Source organism: Phacochoerus africanus, chromosome 13 (assembly GCF_016906955.1).
Source record: "Phacochoerus africanus isolate WHEZ1 chromosome 13, ROS_Pafr_v1, whole genome shotgun sequence".
Classification (NCBI taxonomy): domain Eukaryota; kingdom Metazoa; phylum Chordata; class Mammalia; order Artiodactyla; family Suidae; genus Phacochoerus; species Phacochoerus africanus.
In genome coordinates this window covers 4,025,127-4,047,085 of record NC_062556.1, presented here as the reverse complement: position 1 = coordinate 4,047,085, position 21,959 = coordinate 4,025,127, and the positions used below count along the sequence as shown (strand labels likewise).

Sequence of the window (21,959 nt, the reverse complement as noted above, 5' to 3'; positions counted from 1 at the left end):
CCGTCGGGTTGCACTTTAGCCGGCTCAGAAACGAGCCGGGACTCCGCGTTCGGCGCGGGAGAGGCGGCCCGGTGACCTCCAGCGCTGCCGCGGGCGCCGGGCCCGGAACGCGGGTCGCCGCCTCCTGGATCCCGCCGGACGCATTTCCGAACGCACCGGCGAGCGCCCGGCGGCGGCGGAGCGTCTCCCGTCACGCAGAGGGGGCGGCCCGGCCGTAGGGAGAGAAGGGTGGGGCCAGCCGTCCCTCCTCCAGAGCCTCCGCTCGGGCTGGACAGACCCGCTGCAGCACAGGCTTCTCTTCAGCAGACGATCAGTGGACCTGGAAGCCTCCGGAGGCGCGGATGCGAGTCCCGCCCGCCGCCCGGACACAGCCCCCGGGGCCGCACGCTTCTCTCCGAGCAGCGGGAGGACGGCCAGGTTCCCGGCGAGGTGAGCTCCGGGAACACTCTCCGCCCACCGGCACTTCCGGGAGTTGCGGGCCCGCCCCGGCCCCGCCTCTCCTCCGATTGGCTACCTGCGCTCTAGATGGGCTGCCCCGGCTGGTGATTGGCTCCGGCGCCCCGTCGGTCACCTGCCTCCCGGTGGGAATCTAGGGCGCTAGGGGAAGCGTTAGTCGAGGCCGGGTTGGGAAGCGGTTGGTTGGGCCCAGGAGCCCCGTTTGTTTATTGAGGTGCGGCTTGTCCCTCCGCGCGGGCTTCCGTCGCAACGGCCAGGAAGGGAACCAGTATTGGGACGGAGGGCGGGGGTGGCGAGAAAGTGAAGGTTTAGAAGTCAGCTGGAGGCACCTAAGCCTGGCGACGACCGTGGGAGCGGGGTGGGGAGGCAGGCCTTTGGAGGGGAGTTGTAATCCCGGGAGCCGTGGCGGGGGGAGGAGGGGCCTCGTTTCTGTTGTGGGAGAAACTGGGCCTTGCGGGAGATTTTCGTGACCTAATTGTTCCGGGATCTGACTTTCCAGATGAGAATCCACGGGAGATTTCGCTTTGACTTTGCAGCAACAGAGTTGGGAGACGACTAGCCATTCCTAGCCTTCAAAGAGGCAACTTACTGAATCATTTAACTCTCTTTTATTGCTTCAGATGGGCAGCTGTCAAAAAAAGCACAAACAACGGAAGGATGGATACCATTGCATATGTTAAAAGAATATTAAAAGGAAAATAAGGTATTCACTTTGATTTAATTGTGGTTAATTGCACAGGAAGCTTACCTTTTCAGGGGAAGCTCTTCGAGTTTTGAATTAAGGTAGCTTGACTTTATGATCGCTTTCAAAATTTTAAGTTAATACAAAAATCATGTTACTACTGTACCAAGCAAATCCACCTGGCTGGTGATGGTTTAGTCCTGATGATTCTGAAAATGGAAAGAAATCTTGAGTTTTTAACTGTGTTAATTTGCATTTGCTTGGATGGTGCTCCTAGATCTTTCCTTAAAAAAGAATGACACAGTCATCACTGTTAAAAAAAAAAAAAAAAAATCCTTGAAGTTGTAGAAGGTGCATGAGACGGGATAGTTGCTAACTTGTATAATAGTTTAAACCTGTAGGCTAATTTTATTTTGTGTTTAAAGTAATTTGCTTTTTAACACACTGAGTCATACTTACAATTGCTTCACTGGCCACCTAGTCACTTGATCCTCCAGCCTTTATTAAGTCATGTGCTATATTACATATTCCTTTTAGTGACATACCAGACATTGTCAAGGCAGTGGTTTATTTCAGCCCAGAGCACCCCAATTAGCAGGTAGAGTTGGACCGGGGCCTCTCCCTGGAGAATTCTGGCCTAGGATTGGGGATGAGATCCTGGTACCTGTATTTTAAAAAATTTCCTCAAGTGAGTTGGATGTGCACTCTCAGGTGAAAACTATAGCTGCAATGACTTTAGTAAATGGTGTCTTTAAGAAGTTTTAAGATATCTATGAAACAGTTTTCTCCCTTGGTTTCCTTATGGTTTAAGAGTAAGCTTCTCCAAGTTTCTGTTGTGGCGCAGCAGAAACGAGTCTTACTAGTATCCATGAGGACGCGGGCTCGATCCCTGGCCTTGCTCAGTGGATCAGGGATCTGGCGTTGCTGTGGCTGTGGTGTAGGCCGGTGGCTGCAGCTCTGATTGACTCCTAGCCTGGGAACCTCTATACGCTGTGGATGCAGCCCTTAAAAAAAAAAAAAAGGGTTTCTCAGGAATGACATTTCTGTATAATTCAAAAGCAGTATAGCAGTGTTTGCCTAGGCAGGATGGAAGGGAAGTTTCACTGGTACTCAGAAACCTCTGGGACTAACCTTTCCAGGATTTGGGACAAGGTTTCATCTGAGGAGACCCGACAGCTCTGATGTGCTTTCACGGCTCCCAGAGCTGTGCATGGAGATTGTTTCTTATTAGGTTTAAGAGAGCGCAACCCCCAAACCATTCAGCAGATATAGTTGGCTAAATTATTTTTACCTTAACAAACTGCAGGGGCGGTGCTATTACTTGTATGAACTTTATTTTGGGAAGAATACCCCTGCTGGAAATACACGGAAGTGATACCCTTCCAACACCCAGTAGCCGTTTCCTTATTAGGTAAAGAATGTGCATAGTTTAAGCTTAAAATTTGTAGGCGAACATGAAGTATCCAGAGGTTGAAACATCCGTGAGGGCTTTTAGAGGAGAGTCCAGGAGGTCAAAGAGTGAGATAATCACTTTGGTTTTCAGGTAAGAGAAACGTGTGCTGAAACCAAACCTAGGCTACCTTAGCTGATGACTGGGGGAAGAGAAGTAGGTCCATTTGCGTTGTGTCTCCCAGGAGCTGTTTTTCATTTTTCTTTTCTTTTTTTTTTTTTTTAAGGCCACACTTGCAGCACATGGAAGTTCCCAGGCTAGGGGTCCAATCTGAGCTACAGCCGCCAGCCTACGCCACAGCCAGAGCAATGCTGGATGTGAGCTGGGTCTGTGACCTACACCACAGCTCACCGCAACACCGGATCCTCAACCCACTGAGCGAGGCCAGGGATCCAGCCTGCATCCTCATGGTCCCCAGTCGGATTCGTTTCGCTGCACCATGACGGGAACTCCGGTTTTTCATTTTATATGTAAGTTCTTCACTGCAAGATTTGCCATACGAAGTATTGGCGTAGTGGGTAAAAGTTCTGAATGAAAATCTTAAAACGACACGTTAAAACAGGAAGCCATGTGTAGTCCATGGCTAACACCTTGACTTGTGTGTATCTTGTCCGAACACAAGGCCAGGGGTCTCAGCATGAATCAGGCTAGATCTAGATCAGACGGTGGTGACGAAGAAAACTCATCTCGAGACCAGAATCATCATGAAAATGAGAGAAGGTGGCAGCAGGAGCGTCTCCGTCGAGAAGAAGCCTACTATCAGTTCATGAATGACCTCAGTGACGAAGACTATCGGCTGATGAGAGACCATGACCTCTTAGGCACCCCTGGTAAGAGATGGGGAAAAGAGGAAATGCCTTTTTGTGTGTGTGTGTCTTTTTGTCTTTTTTCCAGGGCCACACCTGCGGCATATGGAGGTTCCCAGGCTAAGGGTCTAATCGGAGCTGTCGCTGCCGGCCTACACCACAGCCGCAGCAACACCAGATCCAAGCCGCATCTGTGACCTACACCCCAGTTCACGGCAACACCGGATCCTTAGCCCATTGAGCAAGGCCAGGGATCGAACCTGTGTCCTCATGGATACTATTCAGGTTCGTTACTGCTGAGCCACACAGGAACCCCAAGGAGGTTTTTTATACCCCATCTGCTTCTCCCCAAATAAAGTGTACAGTTTTTGTGACTTTAAGAGCTTTTTAACCTAACAACACAGAAAATCACTGGCTTATTTCTGTATTTTATAAGTCGGTAAGAATATTGGACATAAAGCACAGTTATACAAGAGTCAACTAACCAACAGTTTAATGTACATAGTAGTGTCAGATATTTACAGATGTGGTCATGTTTCTCTTAAGTAATATTTGTACAAATATTATTTACTTAAAACCTAATTCTAACTCATTTGAGGTATCATTTATTTGGTTGAATTAATAACTCCCAAAAGTCCAATGTGCTCCATAAATTTTTTACACACTAATTTCACAGAGGAACTAATTGAAACATATATCTGTGTATTGTATATTGATTATCCGTATAAGTAAAATTCAAGTGAAGATTTGACGTCTCCTCTAGAAATACTCCCTTCTTAATTTCTTTTTTTTTCTTTTTTTTGTCTTTTTGTCTTTTTGCTATTTCTTTGGGCCGCTCCCGTGGCATATGGAGGTTCCCAGGCTAGGGGTTGAATCGGAGCTGTAGCCACCAGCCTACACCAGAGCCACAGCAACACGGGATCCGAGCCACGTCTGCAACCTACACCACAGCTCACAGCAACGCCGGATTGTCAACCCACTGAGGAAGGGCAGGGACCGAACCCGCAACCTCCTGGTTCCTAGTCGGATTCGTTAACCACTGCACCACGACGGGAACTCCTTAATTTCTTTTTAATGCTGACAAAAATTCACAGAAGTATAGATTACTAAGTGTATTAACTGGGAGCACTTTATTATTCAAATTAAATCTTATTTTAATTTTAATAAAACATTAATAAATGAAACAATGAAAATGATGCATATTTGCATCACACTTTTTTTTCTCTTTTGTCCTTTTTAGGCTGCACCTGCAGCATATGGCGGTTCCCAGGCTAGGGGTCCAATTGGAGCCTTAGCCACCAGCCTGCCACAGCCACAGCAATGCCAGATCCGAGCCGAGTTCTGCGACCTACACCACAGCTCACGGCAATGCCAGATTCTTAACTCAGTGAGTGAGGCCAGGGATTGAACCCGCAACCTCACGGTTCCTAGTTGCATTCGTTTCCACTGCACCACGACGGGAACTGCAGCATCAAACATTTTTAACTGTCTTCAATTTACAGAACAGGAAAACAATGTGATTTTTTTTTCCTACAGATTGCTAAAGATTAGGCTTACCCTTTGCGAGTTTTCATAGAACTTAGTAATTTACAAATTTTACTTTCAGTGAGCAATTTTCCCTTATTTTAGGAGAAATAACATCAGAAGAATTACAGCAGCGGTTAGATGGCCTCAAGGAACATCTAGCATCTCAGCCTGACTTGAGAAATGGGACAAACAGCAGAGGTACTGTGCATTCCTTGCTGTAAGGAACCGTTTTGAACCGGTTTGATTGGAGCAGCTGAAGAACCGAACTTAGAGGATCTTGTCCAGTGTTTGTTTTTAACGTGTTCCAGATGTAATGTGATGTTCCGATCGTATTTACATAGCCAGTGCAAAGCAGTCCAGTTAGGCAGCCCAGGACAGGGGTTGCACGTAAAGATAGCGCAGACACCGATCCCCTCAGGGGTCTCCTGCATGTGAAACGGTGTACAGCTAAGCACCAGCAGAGTGCTTTTTCATCGTAGAACCTACAGAATGCTTTTTTTTTTTTTTTTTTTTGGCTATTTCTTTGGGCCGCTCCCACGGCATATGGAAGTTCCCAGGCTAGGGGTGGAATCAGAGCTCCAGCTGCTGGCCTACACCACAGCCACAGCAACTCGGGATCTGAGCCTCCTCTGCGACCCATACCACAGCCCATGGCAATGCCGAATATTTAATCCACTGAGCGCGGCCAGGGATCGAACCTGTGTCCTCCTGGATGCTAGTCAGATTCGTTTCCACTGAGCCACGATGGGAACTCCCCACACTGCTTTTTTAAAAGTTAAGATACCTAAACTTTGCCTTGTTTTGTTTTTGTGTTTGTTGTGTCATTTACCAAACAAGTGCTAAGTCGAAATATAAGAAGTTTTCTTATAAAAGACAAATTGCTTTGTTAAAAAAAGCTCAGAGTAAACAGGAGTATACAGGGTTAAAAGGAAAGCCAACTTTCATGTCTCTCTCAGCGGTTCCACTTCCTTTCCTAGAGGGATTTGGTAGCCGTTTCGCGTGTTGCATCAGGATCGTTGTGTTAGGGTGAAGACTGTTAAAACACCCCCAAATTGCATTGGCTCAAGACAGAAGTTTCTTTTTCGTGTTGGCAGTTCGGGGACGATTCACTTGACTCCATAAGTCCTTCTGGCTGCCCCCCCACCCCCTCCAAGCCAGCAGAGCGCTGGGACAGCCGCACTGTCCAGTGCAGTAGCTACTGGCCCCATGGGACTATTTAAATTTAATAAAATCTAAATTCACGTCATCAGCCAAATGATCCACATCCGGTCATTTAATAGTCACACGTGGTGAGGGCAGCGGTATTGAACAGCCCAGATACAGAACCGCAGTTCCAGGCAGGTTTTCGAGACCCTGCTGCTCCAAGGTGGTGGTTGCCTGATCAAGCTACGTCGCAACCACATCTGGGTTCCAGCCAGCAGTTCCGGGTTCCAGAGGGAGGTCCTGAAAGTGAGATCTGTCACCTTGACTCCCATTCCATTGATGGGAACTTGGTGACACGGCCACACCCAGCTACCAGCCTGTTCACAGGACCTTTATGACACTTTCCCTGGAAGAGGGTGGGACAGGTTTTGTTGGATAGCCAGCGACCTCTGTCTCACACGCAGCATCACTGCGTTCTAGTAATTAAGGAAGTGGCATTTAGAGTGACTTATTGTTTACCTGCCCTTTCCTCATATCCCGTACAAATTAAAATGGAACGTGAATGGTAGCCCTTTTTCTTCTTTATATTTAGATATGTAAATTGTACTCTGTTGGTATAGCTGATCCTGTGAATGTGTTTTAATGGAAACGCTGCTCATCACAGGTGAAATAGCTCATCCTCTAGACTGTGGCTAAAGCCGCTGTTTATTTTACGGATACCAGCAGCTGGTTAACAGGTTTAACTTTAACATTTAAAAGCATTTTTTAAAATGAGAGATTGCAGTAATGAAATAAAATCAAAGCAATCTCATTTAACAACAGTTTTTGAGTAGAGCAGACTTTAAGGGTAAAGTCCGTATAGTTAATGTGCATTAGAACACTTTTCAGTGAGTTTTGCACTTTATATAATCCACTGGTTAAAAACGGAAAATGGGAGTTCCCGTCGTGGCACAGTGGTTAACAAATCCGACTAGGAACCATGAGGTTGCAGGTTCGATCCCTGCCCTTGCTCAGTGGGTTAATGATCCGGCATTGCCGTGAGCTGTGGTGTAGGTCACAGACACGGCTCGGATCCCGTGTTGCTGTGGCTCTGGCGTAGGGTGGCAGCTACAGCTCTGATTAGACCCCTAGCCTGGGAACCTCCATATGCCACGGGAGCGGCTCTAGAAAAGGCAAAAAGACAAAAAAGAAATTGAAAAAAACCCTGAAAACATAAGCTTCCCCCAGTAGCACTGTCATAGAGAAATTTATCAGGGGCACATTTATTTCTAAACTGATTCATTCAAAAATATTGAGAGTCTAATTTGTACCAAATACTGTTGTAGAGGTTGGGATAAATAAAACAAGACAAAACTCTTTGTTTTCACTGAGCTCACATTTTAAATGAACCGCAAATGTATTCATTACATTATATGTAATGGTCAACTTGTACTGAGTACTTCCTGTGTGCCAGATAATGGGCTGATCATTTTATACACAGTGTCGTATTTTATCCTCATGCTAAGCCTTTGGGCATCTTTACTGTTACTTCCAATTTACAGATAAGGATACAGCCATTGGTTTTTGTTTTTTTTTTTTTTTTTTTAGGGCCGCACCTGCGGCATATGGAGGTTCCCAGACTAGGGGTCGAATTGGAGCTATAGCTGCCGGCCTACACCACAGCCACAGTAGTGCTGGATCTTTAATCCACTGAACAAAGCCAGGGATCGAACTCGCATCCTCATGGATGCTAGCTGGGTTCGTTAACCACTGAGTCACGATGGGAACTCCAGCCATCAGCTATCGAGATCTTAAGTAACATGCGTAAAGTCTCCCATCTTCATAAAAGACATACTGTAGTTCTGATGTTGAGTCATAAAGCCAGGGTTCTTTGAGTTGTCCATTTTTGACAGTTGCTGAGAAACGGGATAGAATTTTAAGGTTACCAAAATACCTCGTTATAACAATGATTGCTTTATCGTTACCAAAAGGGTTCCACAGATTCAGGGTCTATGTTTTGTCATTGTATTTTATCGATATTACCATATCAATAAAACAAACAAAGCAATTTAAATGCATGCAGTTTTGATGTTGGATGTGTTTCTCATTTGCCTTAATATTTTGCCAGTGACAGGCATACGGAGAGCAAGGGTCAAGATTTCTTCACGCCTTTGCACAAATACTGTTTAAAATTTTATAATTTTAATGCACATATAACGTGTATTATAGTACGCTCGTAGTATCTACCTTTCTTTTAGAAGGTTCAATCCGTGGCCCTGTGCAGTGGGGTTAAAGGATCCTGCGTTGCTGTAGGTGCAGCACGGGTCACGGCTGCAGTTCACCTTCAGTCCCCGACCAGGGAACTTCCATATGTCACAGGGGCGGCCCGAAAAATAAAACGAAAATTTAAAAATATATAGAAAGTTCAATTTTTGGCCGTTTTTCACTCGTTGAGGTGCCCAGGTGTTCTGGACTCCAATTTAATAAAACCTCTTTATCTTACAAGCTTTCAGTAACATGCTAAGCGCAGATGATCGGGATTGACCCTCAGTTGATTTGGTTTGCTTTGCAGACTCGGGAGTCCCTCGCGAAGGTTCGAACGAAGATCCCCTGCTGGAATGGCTGAACACCTTTCGTCGCATGGGCAACGCGACTCGAAGCGGCCAGAACGGGAACCAGACCTGGAGAGCCGTGAGTCGAACAAACCCCCACAGCGGAGATTTTCGGTTCAGTCTGGAAATCCACATAAACCACGAGAACAGAGGCCTGGAGATGGATGGCGAGGACGCGCCGGGCCTGCCCCTCTCGGCTGTTGGCCGAGATCCCAGGGCAGACAGGGACGGGCAGCGGCGAGCCAGCAGTCCCGTGGCGCGGCGGACGAGAAGCCACGCTGCGGGCGCTGGCGCTGGCGGTGGCGCCACCCCTCCCAGGACTAGGCGGGGCTCGAGGGGGCGGAATCCCGTAGAAGGACCTCTGGCGGCCTCGGGAAGACCCCGAACCGGGACTGGGGGCCCGAGCGGGGGCGCGCCTCGTGCGGGTTTCGCGGGGCCGCCCGCGGGGGGCGCGCCCAGGCCGAGGGAGGGGCAGCGCTTCGGAGCCGCCCACGTGTGGGAACTCGGGGCCAGAAGCAATGTCACGGTGCGGAACACAAACCAGAGACTGGAGCCCATAAGGCTGCGCTCCGCTGGCACCAGTCGCAGCCGCTCCCCGATCCACAGGCAGAGCGGCCCTGTCCGTCCCACTCCCCAGAGCGAGCGTAGACCCTTGGAGCAAAGCGTTGGGCGGTCGGTGAGGAGGCGAGGGGTAACTCGGGTCTTCTTGCAGCAAGACAGAGACCGCAGGGGCACCGCGTACACCTGGTTCTCCAACTCCAGACTCATGTCCAGAATCACCCTGGAGGAGGAAGAGCCCAGCCGGTCCCCCCCGGCCGCCGCCCGGCGCCCTCCGACCATCACCCTGGACCTGCAAGTGAGACGGCTCCGGCCCGGAGAGGGCAGAGACCGGGACAGCATCGCCCACAGGACTCGGTCCAGGGCGGGGCTGGCGGAGAACGCGGTTACCCTGGAGAGCGGCGGCGGGGGCTTCCGCCGCACCATCTCGCGCCTGGAGCGCTCGGGGATGCGCACCTACGTGAGCACCATCACGGTGCCCCTGCGCAGGCTGGCCGGCACCCAGCGCCTCGAACCGTCCTCGGCGCTGCTGCGGTCCATTTTGAGGCAGATCATGACCGGGCTTGGCGAGCTGAGTTCTCTCATGGAGGCCGAGGCGGAGGCCGAGGCGGAGGCCGAGGGGCCGGGAGACGCTCGGCACCTGCCCCCGACCCCCTCCGGCGCCAGGCGCCCGGGCGCGGGGAGGGCGGGCAGCCAGCGCCGGGCCGCCGCTTCCTCTCCCGGCAGGCGGGCCCGCAGCCGCGAGGGCAGGGCCGCCAGGCCGGGGCCACATTCCAGTACCTTAGTTGAAACAGGGATGCTCCCCATCCTTCGCCTGGCTCACTTCTTCCTGCTGAACGAAGGGGACGGGGCCGAGCGCATCCGCGGCTTAACCAAAGAGCAGATCGACAATCTGTCCACCCGGCACTATGAGCACAGCGGGCGCGACAGCGACCTCGCCAGAATCTGCAGCGTTTGCATCAGTGACTACGTAACTGGAAACAAGCTCAGGCAGCTTCCTTGCATGCACGAATTTCACATCCACTGTATTGACCGGTGGCTCTCAGAGAACTGCACGTGTCCCATCTGCCGGCAGCCTGTCCTAGGGTCCAGCACAGCAGACGATGGCTGACGTGGTGGGGCCGCTCCAATACCGCATCTTAGGAGAGCTGAGTGGTCAGGCATTCTGCTGTTGAATTATTTGTGATGAGCTAACCAGGATGAAAAAATAACAGATTATTCTAGTTTGAACTATTTTTTGTGTGCTTTTTTTAACTTGTTAAAAAGAGAAAATTTATAAAAGATTTAAAATGCACATGTTATAGTATCCTGAAAGTACAGAATAGTTAATATGGCTAGAACCAAATAACCTTTAACATGTTTTTATTTTGGTAATTTTGTCATGCTAAGCACTTTTGTATCTGCGCAAAGGCAGTAGGTTAAAAATCGATATTCTTTCTGTGAAGAGTAAAGGAGACTTTGCTTAGACTTTGACGTTCCACAGGCTTCAGGCCATGTCCAGACCTTGGGGCCTAAGTGAGTCTTTAACTTTTTATTCTAAGGGCAGGATCTTTTCATGAAAGAGTATTAGGCTGAATGGTTGCTACATGCATTTAAGTTACTTGAAACGTTAAATTTAATATGCAGCACATCATATGTGTCTATAGATATAGGTATATAATTTTAAGGTTAAAATATTCAGTCTAAAAATTACCAGTTTGGTTCTTATTGAGACTTTTGGGCTATTACTGCATAGGGCACCGTGTTTAATATTTACAGGATCATCTCTGGGAGGAAGTGAATTAATAGATATTTAAAGATAATTTATGAAGCGTCTCTGACAATCTGACTTCTTAGACAGCAAGCAATATATAACACTGAACAAGTTATTTCTTTTCTCAGAAATGGAACATGGACGTTTTAGGACGTAGAGATTATTTAACTTGAGTTCTGCTTTTCTGTGACTTTTTTGAAAGTGCAATTTTTTGGATTATGTTCAGTAAGATATACAGTATGCATGGTTTCTCAGATTTAGTTTAAAATATAAAACAAGTGTCTATAAAGATTCAAATACATAGATAATATGTTAAGTTCACCTGGAGGCCAAAAACTCCAAATAAAAGAAGCAAACAAAGAAACACCTTAAGAGAATGTAAAATTTATATGAGCACAAAGTATGTGTTGAAGATTTGTCTCCATCAATAAATGCTGAAACGCGTGAACGGTCCTTCTCTGTTGGTCCCCTGCGGTTTGTGTGCCAAAGGAAGCAGTTCTTTCACACCTTCTCGGTACCAGGCGGGGCGACAGGTGTCGAGGTTTGCTAGAGGACAAACAAGAGTCCCTCTCGTCACAGGAAAGGCACACTTGCTCTTTGAAGTTGAAACTCAGTTGATAAAATTGTTTTTGAAGAAATGGCACAGCGTCCTGTGGTCACACTGCTTTTGGACAAAATCACAAGAACAAATGCCTCACGGCCGATTCTGTGAGATTTGGGTATGTCTCAGGATTCAGTTTTCTTCCTGCTGAGTGACTATGTGTAGTTCACGCCGTAAGAGGCGCACACAGGAGTTGCTGGGCAGTGCCTGCCGTTAGCACCCGGAGTGAGAGGTTTTAGTACGGGAGGTGACTTTGCAGTCAGTGGTTTCTGTTGGTCATTTATGGGACATAGGACTGGGAGGTTTTTTTTTTTTTTAATTGTTTTTGACCTTTTTAGGGTGGCATCCGCGGCAAATGCATGTTCCCAGGCTAGGGGTCCAATCGGAGCTGTGGCCACTGGCCTACACCACAGCCACAGCAACGCCGGATCCTTCACCCACGGAGCAAGGCCAGGGATCAAACCTGGGTCCTCATGGATGCTAATCAGTTTCGTTTCCGCTGCGCCACGACGGGAACTCCAGACTGGGAGGTGTGATTTGAAGACTTTAAATACCAGACTGAGGAATGTTTATTTTACAGATCTTAAATGTCTCTTGATAAATTTTAGTGGCACCTGGTAAAAGCATTTTTCCTGTTGCAAGATTGGGGTGGCACAGGGTTCAGAATGCAGTGGAGGGAGCCGCAAAGCAAAAGCTAATGAAGGAGCTATTGTGACTCATTGTCAGTTATCATCTGACCCAGGGTGATGGCAGCGGAGCTGCAAAGGAAGAAAAGGGTCTAAAAATGTTGGAAAACAAAACCATTGTTTGGTTTCTGCTTGACAGACGCAGAGCCTCCTGAGGGGAGGAGTGGGGAAGGGGACCAGTTACCAGCTCTGCCACTTTAGACATCTGTCTGAGATGTTGCCGTATTCACCTGTCACACTCACTTTAGTGTCACCATTTGTCCCCAATATGACAAGAGACTAAATCCAGCAGCAGTTACTGCTTCTCTGGAATCTTCCTCAGGAAGTTCTACCTTCCCTGGCGTGATGAGTTAGGAAAGTCAAGGGGAGAACAGAGAAAAGGGGAAATGAAACCAGCAGGGGTAGAGATGCAACCAAAGCACCTTGACCCTCAGTCGTTTGTAAGGCAGGGGAGGACCAGCACGTGGAGAGAGCCCGCGCAGGATGGGGAATGGAATGAGAGTGGGTGCTGCCTGGACAGTTCCCTGAAAGCAGCAGGAACGTTTAAGGAATTTTCTAAATGGGTATCCTGGTTGGGCACAAAGATGTTTTTTAAATGTTTTCATTCATCTCCCCATAAACAAGACTGATGACAAAGGCTCATGACCTATTTCTAGCTTCTACTTGGCAATGATTGTCCTTTTGTGCTTCCACTACAGAAAGGAACAAATCGTTTAAAATTCTTCATTTAAGGAGTTCCCGTCGTGGCGCAGTGGTTAACGAATCCGACTAGGAACCGTGAGGTTGCGGGTTCAATCCCTGCCCCTGCTCAGTGGGTTAAGGAACCGGCATTGCTGTGAGCTGTGGTGTAGGTTGCAGATGCGGCTCGGATCCCGCGTTGCTGTGGCTCTGGCGTAGGCCGGTGGCTACAGCTCCGATTCGACCCCTAGCCTGGGAACCTCCATATGCCGCGGAAGCGGCCCAAGAAATAGCAAAAAGACAAAAGAAAAAAAATTCTTCATTTGAATCTTATGTTCCATATCCCGTCCTTGGAGCTTGTTCTGTAGAGTGTGGTTCTTTCTTGCAAACTTCTGTTTCTAAACTGTCAGCTTCCCAGCTGCTTTCCTATGTAGTACATCCTTTTACCTGCTTCTCCTTGTATCCCTGAATTCTGTAATTTCTTGCTTGCTTTTGCTTTTTTTAGGGCTTCACCCGTGGCATATGGAAGTTTCCCAGGCTAGGGGACGAATCAGAGCTACAGCTGCCAGCCTATGCCTCAACCACAGCAATGCAGAATCCGAGCTGCGTCTGCGACCTACACCACAGCTCATGGCAAAGCCGGACCCTTAACCCACTGAGCGAGGCCAGGGATCGAACCCACAACCTCAAGGTGCCTAGTCAGATTCGTTTCCGCTGCGCCACGACGGAACTCCGAGTTCTGTAATTTCAACTAGCTCTGTTCCTAGTATGACCTGTATTTGATTACCTTTCATTCACTTTTAGGTGATTTTTCCTTCCGTATTGAACATCAATTCATAATCGAAACCTCCCATGACCTTGAAGTGTCATTGCCACCCGACGTGGTAGGCCGCGGAGGTTAGAGAGTCGGTCACGGGGCCACAGGCCTCCTGGAGAAGCAGGAATGCGGAGGGAGGTTTTCCATCCTCAAGGCAGTTCTGTAACTAATGCTCTTCTATCCCGTCTTGGTTTCCACATGCAAGTCCAGCTCTGCTGTCTCAAGAACGAAGAGAGGAGTTTGGTTAACGAATCCGACTAGGAACCATGAGGTTGCGGGTTCGGTCCCTGCCCTCGATCAGTGGGTTAAGGATCCGGCGTTGCCGTGAGCTGTGGTGTAGGTTGCAGACGCGGCTCGGATCCCTCACTGCTGTGGCTCTGGCGTAGGCCGGTGGCTACAGCTCCGATTCGACCCCTGGCCTGGGAACCTCCATATGCTGTGGGAGTGGCCCAAGAAATGGCAAAAAGACAAAAAAAAGAAAGAAAGAAAGAAAGAATGAGGAGAGAAGGGCTGCTCCTGAAAGATTTAAAACAATTCATAAGGAAAGTCCAGGAAAGGGATAACGAGGCATCAAAGATGCTGCGTTAAGGCTCAGAGGCAGGCTGAGGCTGAGGCGCTTTCCTGGCCGTGACCGTCCCACAAGCCCTTACCGTGGGCTGCTCGTCGTCCCGCATCTCTCCCTTAGAATGATCTCTGGCCTGAAGTGGGAGAAGTTGTGATGATGCAAGTTCACTCCCTGGCCTGGGAGCTGCTGCAGGCGTGGCCAGAAGATGAAAGAAAAGGCTGCGAAGGGAGGAAGAGCCCGGACGCCTGCCTCCTGGCTCACGTCCGGCTGACCAGCCCGCATCCTTGGGAATCCTCACCATTTCTCTCTCGTGTCGTGGAGGGCTGTCCTCACGTCTCCCGTTGACGGTCCCTCGTCCCTCAGGTGGCCTCGCCCTCCCCCAGTTGCCGGGCTCTCTGTAAGTGCATTTGGCTGGTCCCATGTCTCTGTCCTCACTGTTCTTACAGTAACAAGATCTTTCTGTTTTGGCGTCTGTCCACCTCTTGCGACCTCCTCTTCTCCCATTTCGGGTCCCTCGTGGGGACCTGACCTTGCCCTTCGCACTTCCAAGTTCACGCCCCTGCCATCCTCCCATCTGGTTAATTCTTGTTTATCCTTGAACCCTCACCCCAGTGTCACACCTGCAAATCCGCCTCTTGTTTCGTCCCCCGGACCTGTGTTCCTCTTAGGGGCCCATGAAAGTGTTTTACTCTCTTAAAATAAGCAAAAAAAAAAAAAAAAAGATATATATATATATATATATATATATTTAAATATGATGCAACCTTTATCATATTTAGCTTAATCCCAACACAGGAGTAGAATATAATTTGGACAACTGCTTTGGAGGAAGGGGTCCATCAAGGGAGCAGTGCTGAGAGCCTGAAGTCGCATGTGGACCCTGTCACTTCGCACTTGGGGGCTTCACCTAGACTGTGTCTTCTCCTTGAAGTTCTGCTCAGCCCCTGACATGATGCCTGCTACACAATGGCTCATTCAATGTGTATTTAATAAGCGGTGCATCAAGGTTTCGGGGTGTAGGTAGACACTGGCTTACAAATAGCTTATACATTAAAAGCTCATTTGTAGGATTTTTATTTTTTGAAAAAATATCATACATTAATGGTCTGAGGTAAGAGGGAGAAGACTCCCAGGCCAGCCGGCAAAAATTTACTTTACCCAGAATGTTCTGGAAATACGACAAGTATAGTCAAAAGCCGAAAAACCCATTGCTCCTGAAAGTTAATAAACAAAACAGAGCAAGAGCGAAACTGAAGAAATACTTAACAAAATGTGTATCGGGAGTTCCCATTGTGGCTCAGTGGTAATGAACCCGACTAGGAACCATGAGGTTGCAGGTTCGATCCCTGGCCTTGCTCGGTAGGTTAAGGATCCTGCGTTGCCATGAGCTGTGGTGTAGGTTGCTGATGCGGCTTGGATCTGGTGTTGCTGTGGCTGTGGCGTAGGTTGGAGATGTGGCTCGGATCTGGCATTGCTGTGGCTGTGGCGTAGGCTGGCAGGTGCAGCTCCGATTCGACCCATAGCCTGGGAACTCCCATATGCCCGCAGGTGCGGCCCTAAAAAGACAAAAAAAAAAAAACCCACAAAAGTATCTTGAATGTCAGCACTTGAGACAGGAAGGCTTCCTTCTGCTGTTCTCACATTGCTCTCCCCTCACCAGCTGGGGCCAGCGCTGTGTTCTCTGAACCACTGCGACTAAACCAGGTCCGTGTCTGGCTCTGCCACCGTGCTTGGAGAATGGTGGCTTCGTTGTGTGTGTCCTGCCCTCTTTGTCCCTCCCTGCTGCCCTCAATCTCTCCACTGATGCCCCCCCCAACCACGGAAGGGGAGAGGCACCCCCAGACTAACAGGGGCGGATCCTGGTGCCCACAGTGCCTGCGAGAGAAGCACTCAGCTGTGAGGGAGGGGAGCCTGGGAGCCTGGTGGTGCCCCTATCTCAGCAGAGGGTAACCCCCTTACAGTGTAGTTCTGAATGCGCCTCAGCATTAACTGTATTCGGATGTTTTCTGGCGAAGAAAAAGGATTCAGGCTTCACCTTAGAGGGTGTGTATTCTGCATGAGTGTTTGATGGGAAAGCTGTTTGTGTCTTGGGAGCCGATGTTACTGACACCTTCGTGTGACATCACCACGAAGCTCTTCGTGTGCCCGGGTGAGAAAGGAGTGAACTTGTCTTGATCGAGCCCATGGTACAATTACCTTGTCCCCCCACACAACGTGCTAAGTCCAGAACGCAGGAGAAACAAATAACCTTGACCCCTTGACACACGGAGAGGTTTACAACCTCGGCGATTTTATAATGTTGACGCCCAACACCCACAGTCTTGTTGGTGACCTGGAGAGCTTCAGTAGTTTCCCAGGTCACATGGGTGGTTAGAAGCAAGGCCGCATCGCCTTGTAAGGTCTGAAAATGCCTGACTTTGTTCATTCAAAGACTTGGTCACAGTTCTGCCCCCCTGTGTTCATCACCAAAAGATGTCTAGCTGCGAGTTCCCGCGGTGGCTCAGGGGTAACGAACCCAACTAATAGCCATGAGGATGCAGGTGGGATCCCTGGGCTCGCTCCGTGGGTTGAGGACCTGACGTTGCCGTGAGCTGTGGTGTAGGTTGCACACGCGGCTCTGCTTTGACCCCTCACCCAGGAAATGCCATATGCCGCAAGTGCGGCCCTAGAAAGCAAAAACAAACAAAGAAGTTTGTCTAACCTTTGGTCTTATAAGGCTAATGATTCCGCTCAGTAAAGGGAAAAACCTCTTCTAACCTTTTCAGGATGAATGTTCTGAGCCCTGGGCTGGCTCTTTAGGACTTTGGGGAGATTTGAGCTCATTGGTCAGGTTGCTGCAGGGATTCAGTTCAGTTCCCAAGGTGGTCCGCCAATCTGCAGCCTTCTGTTACGACTGAGTCTCTATTCACTTTTGCAATGATGTGTGTGTGTGTGTGTGTGTGTGTATTTTTTTTTTTTGCTGTACCTTTGGCATGCAGAAGTTCTCAGACCAGGGATGGAACCCAACCCATAGTGGTGACATTGCCTGCTGAGCACCAGAGAACTTAATAAACTAATAAAATTAATAAACTAGGAACCTTTCACCTCTGTTACAGTTAAGCCCAAAATACAGGCCCATAGAATTTCAGACCCAGGAGATGAACAGTCTTCCAAGGGCATTCTCTGTGGGCCCCCGAGAACCTGCACTTCAGGTTTCTCTGTTAATTGCCAAGCTTGCTTTTTTCTTTAGGGCTGCCCCCGAGGCACATAGAAGTTCTCAGGCTAAGGGTGGCATCAGAGCTGCAGCTACTGGCCTACACCACAGCCACAGCCACACCATATCCCAGCCTCATCTGTGATCTACACTGCAGCTCACAGCAATGCCGGATCCTTAAGCCACTGAGCAAGGCTAGGGATTGAACCTGCATCTTCATGGATAATGGTCGGGTTCTTAACCCACTGAGCCACAATGGGAGCTCCTGTCAAGCCTACTTTTAAAGACAAAAGCCATTATTTTTCTCTTTCACGACACACTCGATAGTATGTCTGTTGGGGTCCCTGAGAAACAGACACCAAGACAGGATTACACATACAAGACTTTACTGGGAAACACCTGTCAGGGGTAAGGGGGGGAGGGCGGGAGAAGGTGAGCATTCCCAGGCTCTGATGCAGGTGTGACACCTGAGAAAGGAGGGGAGGAAGGAGGCTGCGGAGGCGGAGCTGCAGCCTGACGGGCAGTTCTGAGCACCTCAGTGATGGTGGAGCCCCCACCGGGTGGGAATAGCCTGGGGTCAGTACCGGCTCAGGCCCCTCACTAGCAGGGGCTGGTGGGCCCCAAGGTGTGACAACTGGGGGCTGTCTGTCGGGCAATTGTGCCCCCACCGCAGTTTCTCTTGAGTGGCCCTGCGTGACCACCACGACTCTGTAGCATCTTTCATTCCAGAGACAGTCACAATTTGATCCTGGTTCACTGTGAATCCGCGGATGCGCTCCAAACCCAGCTGTAACCACCTTCTATGCCTTGCTCCCAGCAGCCCTCAGGCAGGTTAACCGGGTAAGCGCAGAGATGGACTATGTTAACAACGGTACCCGCAGCTTCTTATCTCGTCTCCGGATGGGGCTCCAATTAGCTTTCCCTTTCTCAGCTCACATCACCTCCTCCTTTCACTCTCCGCCCAGAAGCCTCTGAAGGTCTGCCAAGCCCCTTTGCCAAGGCCCAGAAGTGCAGCCTGTGTGCTCCTCCAATAGCATATGCCCTCTGAGAGGCGACCCACAGCGGCGACTGGGAACCCAGACCGGGGAGACGGGTGTCGGCTCAGGTCCCACATTTGCCACATGACGGCTGGGGGGCCTTGTGCAGGTACTTCATCCTTCTGGTCACCCTCTTGCTCGTTTGTGAAATACGGGTAGCCATGACCTCTACCTCGTGGGGTTAAAGGAGAGGATGCACGTCCACACGAAACGTCCCCAGCACAAGGCGATCCATCACCATCGGCCTAACATATTGCTAACGTTGTTTGCAGTCCTGAGCTTAATTAATAAAAGGACTCCTGTTGCTGACTCCCATCCAATTTGGCTCACATCCATTTGGCTCAGCCTTGGGGTATATTTGCTCATCGTGTGTTCTCGGTATCTGCCAGTGTGATTCTGATGACTCTCTTTTTCCTTCCTGAATGTACACGACTATTTTTATTCTTGCGCATTGACCCTCTCTCTCCTCCAGCTTTTCTGCAAAGTCTCTGCTTCTGGGAATCAGTTAAAGGTTTCCATTTTGGCGTTCTGGTTTTGTAGGGATGCTGTGAGGCAAGAGATAAGAAGCTGCTTTGTACCATTGTTAAAATAGACCCTCTCTGAGCTTTAGCAGACGCCTCTTCTGGATTCATAGCAGTTCCGAGGAAGCTGGCGTAGCCACAAAACTCTTTGATCCTTGCTTCATGAAAAGCAACATACTGAAAGGTGATGGGAGTTCTGCGATCTGATTCGGATCCTCATTTGATCCCCTCCCACCGGAAGGGAGAGAGAGGGTGCCAGCCCCCCTCTGGCAGGCTAATCATCATAATCAGCACATCATGGGAATATTCTGTGGCATTTCACTTGCCCAAGGAGATTCCATGCCCACTGTCTCCCTTTTTATATCCAAACCAACTTGAGAGTAGGTTGGGTAAGAATTACTTATGCTTCTTTTGGAAGAAACTTAAGTACAGAGAAGTGAATCATTTGCCCAAATCAACCAAAAGGCCAGGGGCAGTGCCAGAAACAGGCCTTGGATTTCTTGGGATTTCTGGCTCTTTGTTTCATGCTAAATGAACCAAGAATCAGAACGATGTTGACGACACTGAGGCTGAACCCACGAACCTACCAGCCAAGACATCCCCTAGGGAAGAGAGGTGGTGACCAATGACACATCCGGTAAACTTGACAGCGGTAAAGCCATTCTTTTTTGCAGCCCTCCCTGCCTCCATCGCATGTGTGATCTCCAGCTCGTCTCCAAGTTTTCCTGCTGCTTTCTACAGGTGAGGCGTCTCACCTATGCTTGCAAACAAGCTCTCAGGCCCCACCCACTGTCTGCAGCTGCAATATCCATAGGGAGCTCTTGTCCTGGTGGTCAAATCTTAGATCCGTCAACTCTGGAACTGCACCCAAACGCCTTCCCCTAAGGGCCGACTTGGAGGGTTGACTCCTTTTCTACAGTATTTGTGGGCATTAAATGGGTAGGGCCTGGTTTGCTCAAACTGTCTCCATCCTGTTACATCTTCAAACAGCCAAACCTATGTACAAACAAGGAAAGGAACCAAGTCACGGTCACCTGCCCAGAAAGATTACATTTTGCTCCATGGGAATGGGAGCCACTGATCGCTGCTGCTAGTCTTGCCAAGTTCCCCGAGTTGGTCCAGGTAGTCCAAGAACGGGGTGACTAGCCTTCTCCAGAACCTTACAGAGCCTGAAAAAGGATAAATATGGATGTCATACCACTGTTGACTCAGATGTACCAGCATCGTACAGCTTTCTGTTCTCATTTTAGACCCGGCCCACTTATATTACAATTTTAAGTTTCAACTCAGCATACCCCCTTAGGGACCAAATACAATTTCAAACCAAGCATCACTGAGCGTGAAATACCAGCCCAGGATGCAAGTCTGGTTCCGACAGAAACGATGCCAGAAGCACTTGCAGCAATCACTAAGGAGGCCATCGGAAAGAGGGCTGATGTTGACCTGCAGCCAAATAAGGCACAATTATTCTGAGTCTTAAAGGCAAACACGCCTCAAGGGAAAAAAAAATGCACAACCTTAAATGATCAGTTTGCAACAAAGCTTTCCAATAGGAAAGCCGAACGGAAGGAGCGACCTCAAATATGAACTACAAAATGCATCAATTTCCAAACAATGGAGAGGTGGTATTATCAGGTAATTCAGTCCACCAGTGAACGTTCTACCTTACAGTGTTGGCAGCAGAGCCTCGAGAAAACTCAGCTGGAGAAACAGTTTTCATGTTGGTCAGGAAATTTGAGTGGAAATCAGTTACCTTTGTTTATAGGATTTCAGTTCATCTGCATTTTGGAAGGACCGGGATAGACTGTAAGTGAGAATTGCATCGTCCTATTTCGAGTGCCCAGAACGCATGTGGTGAGGCTGCAGTTAGACCCGGAGGAAAAGGGTAGAATTTAAGTGCACCAGAGCAAATGCCCTGCTGTTCCTCACCTGCCGGGCGCATCATGCAGATTTCACTTTGCCACCCGGTGGAGCTCTGCAGGCGACCCAGGTAAACTCAGTCCCAGAGTGTTTTAGCAGTGCGCTGAAGGGTGTTAAGCTCCGGGTTTGTAGCCTGTAGAGGTGGTTCTTTCTTGCTGTACAGGCTCTTGGCAGATAGAGTGGGGAGCTGCCAAAGTGGGCTACCCCACGGCCCCTGAACTCCTGGTATTCCCAGTGCCTTTGAAGGGATTTCTATTTAAAACCAGAGTGACCCAGAATATGCCCTCCCCACAGCTGGCTGCCCAACCTCCGTCTTATCTGCCCCAGTTCTCCTCTTACTCGGCTGCCACAGTGTCAGCAGAAATGTACAGGCTGTCTTCCTCTCCAGCCTTTATTTATCTAAAGCCACTCATCTTGGAAGGCTCAACTGTTTCGGGGATGCCATCTTTGCTTACTCCAATCAGAACTGTTCTCTCTGGCTTAAATTTTATATCCCTCGGGGCTACACTAGGGAGGAGAGGAGTGGATGTGAGAAGGTTTTTGTGCTCTTCCGTTATAATGCAAAACAGAAACAACCCTCACATATAAAATTTGTGTACAAACATCTTATAATTGTTATTTAGATGATTTTTTAAGAATATCAAAATTAGTAGTTCCTGTTGTGGCTCAGTGGTTAACCAACCTGACTAGCATCCATGAGGATGCGTGTCTGATTCCTGACCTCGCTCAGTGGGTTAAGGATCCGGGGTTGCTGAGGGCTGTGGTGTAGGTCGCAGACGTGGCTTGGATCCCACATTGCTGTGGCTGTGACTGTGGCACAGGCTGGTGGCTACAGCTCTGATTTGACCCTTAGCCTGGGAACCTCCATATGCCGTAGGTACAGCCCTAAAAAGACACACAAAGAATATAAAAATATTTTGGTAGCCTTGATTTGATGGTACTCAAGGCATTGACAATGCTGTCTGCTGGATCATC

General features: G+C 49.0%; 1 protein-coding gene across 5 annotated transcripts; it reads left to right on the top strand.

The window, feature by feature from the left end:
* The first annotated feature begins 295 nt into the window (after nucleotides 1–295).
* RNF6 (ring finger protein 6) lies at nucleotides 296–11,419 on the top strand. 5 transcript variants are annotated; one of them, XM_047756099.1, is made up of 6 exons: nucleotides 296–429; nucleotides 1,077–1,159; nucleotides 3,211–3,418; nucleotides 5,024–5,119; nucleotides 8,616–8,734; nucleotides 9,368–11,419. In XM_047756099.1, exons 3-6 carry the CDS (start codon nucleotides 3,226–3,228, stop codon nucleotides 10,322–10,324), a joined length of 1,365 nt encoding a protein of 454 aa, XP_047612055.1. In that variant the 5' UTR covers nucleotides 296–429; nucleotides 1,077–1,159; nucleotides 3,211–3,225; the 3' UTR covers nucleotides 10,325–11,419. The 5 variants fall into 5 exon arrangements, with proteins under 5 accessions (XP_047612055.1, XP_047612051.1, XP_047612054.1 ...); XM_047756095.1 differs by having other exon boundaries at nucleotides 8,616–11,419; XM_047756096.1 differs by lacking the exon at nucleotides 296–429 and adding an exon at nucleotides 466–670 and having other exon boundaries at nucleotides 8,616–11,419.
* The last annotated feature ends 10,540 nt before the right edge of the window (nucleotides 11,420–21,959 follow it).

Bases quoted from the DNA above. Each gene is read 5' to 3' on its own strand.
- RNF6 (XM_047756095.1), top strand. From the start codon at position 3,226: ATGAATCAGGCTAGATCTAGATCAGACGGTGGTGACGAAGAAAACTCA. The intron at 3,419-5,023 runs GTAAGAGATGGG...CCCTTATTTTAG, and splicing joins TGACCTCTTAGGCACCCCTG to GAGAAATAACATCAGAAGAA. The intron at 5,120-8,615 runs GTACTGTGCATT...TTTGCTTTGCAG, and splicing joins AAATGGGACAAACAGCAGAG to ACTCGGGAGTCCCTCGCGAA.